The 7,500-nt window shown below is 41.3% G+C and overlaps 1 protein-coding gene across 3 annotated transcripts in view; it reads left to right on the plus strand.

Annotated features, from left to right (window-relative positions):
* The window catches only part of LOC115224240 (NAD(+) hydrolase sarm1), a 200,610-nt gene that overhangs the window by 185,757 nt on the left and 7,353 nt on the right, over positions 1–7,500 (plus strand). For all 3 annotated transcript variants that reach the window (XM_029795038.2, XM_029795036.2, XM_029795037.2), the window contains exons 5-6: positions 2,145–2,380; positions 6,804–6,927. In XM_029795038.2, coding sequence (XP_029650898.1) covers positions 2,145–2,380; positions 6,804–6,927 — 360 coding nt within the window. The remainder of the gene's footprint in view (positions 1–2,144; positions 2,381–6,803; positions 6,928–7,500) is intronic.

Raw genomic sequence — 7,500 nt, forward strand, 5'->3', positions numbered from 1 at the left:
CTACCACCACCACCACCACCATCATCACCACCACCATCACCTTCATCATACACATGACAACACACACACTTTGACACATACATACCTAGAGCCATGTACATAAACACACTCATGCCACCTCACACCTACAATAGTTTCTTTCCCAGGTTTTGTTGTTATTTAAGCCTGAGCAAACCTATAGCCAGAGTTGTTCCAGCCATGACCCTCCTATGATTTTCCTATGAAATATACTGCTGTCATTTCTAGTGGTGCAAGCGACCACATAGAAATTCTGTTGGGTTATTGTGACTGCTGGATTGTTTTTGTTGTTGTTGTTGTTGCTTAACCACAGGTCAATCCCAAGCTTACAAACTATTGATCAAAGGTATTCCAGCCATGCCCATCATCTTTCCAGTCAGCTGAACGAACACAAAGAAGTAATAAGACACTTGTCTGAGATGCCATGCAGCAGGATTGAACCTGGGACTTCAAGAAAGCAAAATGAACCTCAATAATCAATTGACTATATTACATCTCTCCAGCATTTTCATAATGATTCCAGCCATCGCTTCATTAAGCACCCCCTCCCATCGATACCCTTCATATTGTGTTGCTTAAATCGCTGGAAATTCATGAATTAACAAACAAAATATCTTGTATGAAAGCCCATTGCATGTGCGTGTGTGTGACTTATTTCTCTTTCCTATACCCAATCCATTTTACTAAGTTGTGCCCCTCTCACATTCTAATCTAAGTTTTGCTCCTATTCTTTTTATGCCCTCTTCAATAAGAAAAATATACTGTACCTATTGGTAACTGATTCTTGTATGTATTGGCTCTCCTAACCATTTAGACCCTCTGAAGAAGCCTAGAGGCACACTCAGCATCCAAACTTTATCTACCCATCCCTACTGTACACTGAAGGGATGGAGATAGCATGGAGGATATCGTGGCCTCTTGGCAGAAACGGTCACAAGCAACTGATATTTTGCTCTTTTATGTATTACTAGTACATATGTGTGTAACACACAGTCTTTGCATGTGTTGGTATTCTTATGATACTTCCTTATGTTTTAGAATAAATAGACATAATAGAATGTCTACCGGCTGATGTATGTCATTTTTGTATCCCCTCCATTTTCTTTTTTGATATATATATATATATCATCATCATCATCATCATTTAACGTCCGTTTTCCATGCTAGCACGGGTTGGACGGTTCAACCGGGGTCTGGGAAGCCAGGAGGCTGCACCAGGCTCCAGTCTGATCTGGCAGTGTTTCTACAGCTGGATGCCCTTCCTAACGCCAACCACTCCGTGAGTGTAGTGGATGCTTTTTACATGCCACTGGCACAGGGGAGGCTGGCAACAGCCATGATCGGTTGGTGCCTTTTATGTGCCACCGGCACAGAAGCCAGTCAAGGCAGCGCTGGCATTGGCCACGTTCGGATGGTGCTTTTTACGTGCCACCGGCACAGGTATCACAATTACAATTTCCATTTGATTTTTATTTTGATGTTGATGTACTTGACACAATAGGTCTAACCAATTGCAGTGCAGAAGATGTTTGTAAGCCATTCAAGAACACACAAAAACCATTGGTTTCACTTCAACGTTTAAATTTAATTTGTGTCAAAATATTTTCACCGCCTTGAAACTGCAACCTATTCACTGGCAAAACTTCATGCTGCAAGGCTGTGTGGTAAGAAGCATGCTCTGTGGTAAGAAGCATGCTTCCCAATCACATGGTTCCAGGTTCAGTCCCACTGTGTGGCACCTTGGGCAAATGTCTTCTACTATAGCCTCAGGTTGACTAAAGCCTTGTGAGGGGATTTGGTAGACAGAAACTGAAAGAAGCCTGTCCTGTGTGTGTGTATATATATATATATATATATATATATATATATTTATGTGTGTATGTGAGTTTATGTGTGCATCCCCCACCATCACTTGACAACCAATGTTGGGGTGTTTATGTCCCTGTAACTTAGCAGTTCGGCAAAAGAGACCGATAGAATAAGTACTAGGCTTACAAAGAATAAGTCCTGGGAGTCGATTTGCTCGACTAAAGGTTGTGCTCCAGCATGGCCGCAGTCAAATGACTGAAACAAGTAAAATAATAAAAGAATAGATAAATGAAGAACTTTGGGTTTCTGTTTTGCAGATTTATCAGAGAATTGAAACAGTTGAAAACTACCGCAGATTATTCATCCTGTGACAACACTCGGCTGAATGACTGGCTACGAGAAATCTCCGAAGAGTTTTCGCTCTACACCTATCAGATGCTGCGCTGTGGCATTGACAAGACAGTGCTGCCTACAGTGAGTGAAGACGAGCTGGAGAGGGAGTGCTGCATCACCAACAGTATTCATCGACGAAAGATAATGGACCATATCAAAAGTAAGCATCTTTGTCATGTTGTTGTTGTTGTTGTTTTGGGCCAGGTCATCTCCCTGGTCATGGTTGGAATGCCTTTCATGTCTTGTTATTTTTTTCGTCAAATGTGTCCTTCCTTGTTTTTTTGGGGTTTTTTTTTTTAAGATAGTGACAATGAAATCTTGTTCATGAGGGAGATTCTTTGGATATTTCTAGCACATGGTTTCAAATTCAAGTCCACTACATGGTACTTTGGGCTAGTGTCTTCTAGTAAAGCCTTGGGCCAAAGCCTTGTGAGTGGATTTGGTTGACGGAAACTGGGAAAAGTTCATCACATGCGTGTGTGTGTGTGTAATATATATATATACATAGAGAGAGATAGATAGATAGATAGATCTATAGTGCCTTCTCTCTATATAGTAGGAGACACTTGCCCAAGATGCCACGCAGTGGGACTGAACCAGGGACCATGTGGTTAGTAAGGAAGCTACTTACCACACAGCCACACCTGCGCCTATAACAATCTATGAATGTTTTTTTTTTTTTTCAGCTGAACAACCAACACAAAGGATTTGTTTACGCTGATCAAATTTATGCGCTGTACATTAGCTCCTTTGTTCCATTACTTCAACATTGTCTGAACAGGTGCACGTTGTATAGTAGACAACACTTGCCATCAGGTTTTGAAGTGATTGCAGAGCAAAATGAGATTAAATGTTTTGCTCAGGAGCACAACACACCTCCCAGTCCAGGAATTGAAACCACGATCACATGATTTTGAGTGCAACACCCTCACCCCTCGGCCATGCACCTTCACACACACAGGCAAGTTCTTTCTTCTATAGCGTTAGGTTGACCAAAGCTTTGTGAGTGACTTTGGGACATGGAAACTGGAAGAAGCTTGTTGTGAGTGCCACATTCTAACCACTAGGCCAGGGCGTCGGCAACCTATAGCACGCATGCCATGTGTGGCATGTGGACCAATTCACAATGGCACGCACGCCTCTTGGCAAAAAATAAGCGTAAATTTTTGTTTATAACTCCATTATCAAAAAGCTACCAATGCCTGCACTCAGCCATGCGCCCTCACATGCACACACAATGGGCGTCTTTCAATTTTCATGTCCCCAAAACCACTCACAAAGCTTTGGTCAGCCTGAGGCTGTAGAAGAAGGAACTTGCTCGAGGTGCCCTGCAGTGGGACTGAATCCAAAATCACATAGTTTGGCACCAAACTCCTTCTGCATACAGCCATGCGTGTACATGTATGTATGTATGTAATTATGTGTATAACACAAAATTGAGCTAAGGGAAATAACTCAGAGTAGCCAATCGCCAGTGGCCTGAAGTCGGACGACAAAAACATAGATATATTAATACCCATAGAAAATAAATTTTTACTCTGTGGAAATTCTATCCCCTTTGAGAGAAGGTGAATTAGTGCGGTGGCAAATGTAACTCACCCTGGATGAAAAAGGGAGATAATCTCGAACACCAACATGCTCCAGTATATGTTTGTGTGTCTATGTTTGTCCCCTCCCCCTGCCAACATCGCTTGACAACCGATGCTGGGGTGTTTGTGTCCCTGTAACTTAGCAGATTGGCAAGAGAGACCGATAGAATAAGTACTAGGCTTACAAAGAATAAGTCCTGGGGGTCGATTTGCTCGACTAAAGGCAGTGCTCCAGCATGGCCACAGTCAAATGACTGAAACAAATATAAGAAAAAAGAAAAAAAATTTTAATTTTTCAAATTAAAAAATAACCCCCCCTCCCCTCTTTCTAAAATAGCAGACGTAAAAAAGTATCTAAACAGAAAACTCGATGTGCTAGAAACAACTGCTAAACGACAAATCATGTTTTCAGAATTTTTATTTACCCCACCACCATTTTTTTCTTTGCCAGAGGGGTAGAGAGGGGGAAAATTAAAATTTTGAAAATGTGTTCTGGGGGTTTTCAAAATCTTCAATTTATATGTACGCTCCAATCAGAACGTCCGACAAGCTAGAAACAATAGCCAAACCAAAGATCTACTTTTCTAAATATGAAAATTTTGAAATGCCGATTTTTTTTCTACAGATTCGGAATCCCCACAGTTGAAAAGGTGGGTTTCTGTAGAAAAAAAAAAGAAATAGCCGAAAGAGGGTGCAGTCCATATCCTTTACCTCTGCCTTCATCTGTCTTTACATTCTGAGTTTAAATTACTATATTTTAATGTGTATAAAAAACCCTCATGTATAAGAAACCCCCTAATTTGGGGGGGCTTAAAATTTGGGAAAAAGGTTTTGTAAGGGATTACAATACTATGCATGTATATGAAACTCCCATATATTTTTAACTTAATTTTTTTTTTAAAAAAGGGTTCCTTATGCATGTTGAAATACGGTGTTTGTTTTTTTTGATATCACTGGAATTAAGATGTCCAACTGGCAGAATCGTTAGCACACAAGACAGAATGCTTAGCGACATTTCGTCTGTCTTTACATTCTGAGTTCAAATTCTGCCAAGGTTGATTTTGCATTTCATTCTTTGGGGGTCTATAAAATAAGTACTAGTTGAATACTGGGGGTGGTCGATGTAAATTGACTTACCCCCTGCCCTGAAATTATTAGCCTTGTGCCAAAATTTGAAATCAGTATTACTGAAGCTTTTAACAAGGCAAACTGGACAGAATAGTTAGCATGCTGGGCAGAATGCTTAGTGGCATTTCATCCGTCTTTATGTTCTGAGTTCAAATTCATCCCGGTCATTACAGTGGGTGACCACATGTGATTTCTAATCAGCTTAATTTAGTTATTATAAGTATTTTATCGTTAAGAGACTTGATTCTTGCTACAATAAATATTTTGACACAAACTTTATTGTTGTCTTTTCCATGTAGTAAATGGCAATGACTAAATGACTTGGTAACATGTAGCATACTCTTGCATGGTGCTTATATAGTTGTGAGCAGACACCCTCTTGACTCTCCCAGTCCTATGACCCAGTGATATATGTGACAGCTGTGGGAGAGAAAGAGAGAGAGAGAGTGAGGGAGAGAGAGGGAGGGAGAGATGCACACGTACCAGGCTGGTACTCATTTCTAGCTGAGTAGACTGGAGTGACATGGAATGAAGTCCCTTGCTCAATAATGCAACAGATCTCCCAGTATAGGAATTGAACTCACAACATTATGATGGTGAACCAAGCACCCTAACTACTAAGCCACAAATTTTCACATGTGTGTATGTGTGTACCATCCATTTCATGCCAGCATGGAAAGCTGACTTAAAACAATAAGAGGAGGATGGGCTTCCATACAGTTTCCAGCTATTGAATATTACGTACAAGGCATTAGTCAGTTTGAGGCTATAATAGAAATGACATTGCTGAAGATGCTACACAGTGGGATGTGTGGCCTGCTCATTAAATTAACGATGCAAGTGGCTGAGTACTCCACAGACATGTGCATCCTTAATGTGGTTCTCAGGGAGATTTAGGAGTGACATGGAATGTGACAAGGCTGGCCCTTTGAAATACAGGTACTACTCCCTTCCGCCAGCTGAGTGGACTGGGGCAACAAGAAATAAAGTGTCTTTACTCAACAACAGAACATGCTGACAGGTATTGAACTCACGACCTTTAGAGTGTAAGCCAAACACCCTAACCACTAAGCCATGCACCTTCACACAGTGGGGTGTAACTTGAAGACATGTAGTCGCTTACAGCTAACTGTTGCTGAGTAGGTGGGGCAGGGGGCACCATGTGGTGAAGTGGCAAGCATCCTAGTTTCTGGGTTTCCCTTTGCTTATATTTCTTCTTGGAAGAATTCTAGCTCCAAGTGTCAGAAGAACCATTTGAATCATTAGTTGTTTTTTCTGCTCTGTTCTGCCATGCGTCTAGCAAATCTGGTGGGGCTTTTTTTGCAGACTGGTTTGGCATGTTTTGCTTGGCACGACCGAGACAGACGTCTCTTCCTTTTGTTTTCTGTTTTTTGGGTTTTTTTATAATTTTTAATATCAATATCTTGTTAACCGAACCATGAAATAGGATTGGCAACGGCAGGAGGAGAGGGCGTTTTTTTTCCACCCCACCCCCACCCCTTGCTCTGTCGATTGAAACTAGTCGCACCATAATCTAATCTGCCATGGGTGAGGAACACAATGCCAAAGCAACACCTCCACAGGTACGTATTCAACCTTTGGCAAGTGGGAAACAGGTGTCAATAAATCCAATATGGAAACCACTTTGGCATTGCATAATTTATTTGTTTTCTGATGTTGTGTTTGATGGGGAGGGGGATGAGGGAATTAACACCTTTCTTTTACGTTTTTACTATCATGTCCACCGTTGTTTGGTAAATGTATTATTTGCTTTAGTTCAGTAATAATTTATTAATTATCTAACATGTCTGTTTTCTCTCTCTCTCTCTTTCTCTCACTCTCTCATTCTCTCTCTCTTTTCTACAGTGTTAACAATGCCAAATTCACAGTTTACCACCATAGATGAGGACCCAAGCGACATACGCCGGGTACAAAAGAAAATCGATGTGTTTATCAGCTACAGAAGATCAAATGGTTCACAGCTTGCAAGGTAGATAGATCAATCAGACTGGGTTATTGGCATGATGCATACTAAATGTTTGTGTGCATGTACCTGTGTGTGTGCGTGTGTGTGTGTGTGTGAATTTAGGATTTGGTGGTGCAGAGTGAAAAATAAAAAAACAAAAAGGAAAAAAGGAAATTTGATGGGTTGGGGGGGGGGGGGGCGAACTATTAACTCTTTTATCTCCATATTTCTGTTGTGATACACCTTTGTTTTAATATCGTGTGTTAAGTTAAGGCAGTGCCAGGGTGAGTATACCTTGTCACTTCACCACTTTTCTCTCACCTGCTCTTTCTTGCACTTTTGCTATTTCCCACTCTCTCTCTCTTTCTCTCTCTCTCGTCCCTCTGGCTGGGTGGCCATGTATCTCCTCTACAACAGCCTACCTGTTTCTGACCTCATTCTTGATCTCTCTCTCTCTCTCTCTCTCTCTCTCCATCTCTTGCTTTCCCTCGGGTTAGGTAACCAAGTATCTTCTTTACATCAGCACACCTGTTTCTGTATTCTTTCTTGTCACCTCTCTCTCCTCTCTCTCTCTCACTCTCTCTCTCTCACTCTCTC

Source organism: Octopus sinensis, linkage group LG25, assembly GCF_006345805.1.
Source record: "Octopus sinensis linkage group LG25, ASM634580v1, whole genome shotgun sequence".
Classification (NCBI taxonomy): domain Eukaryota; kingdom Metazoa; phylum Mollusca; class Cephalopoda; order Octopoda; family Octopodidae; genus Octopus; species Octopus sinensis.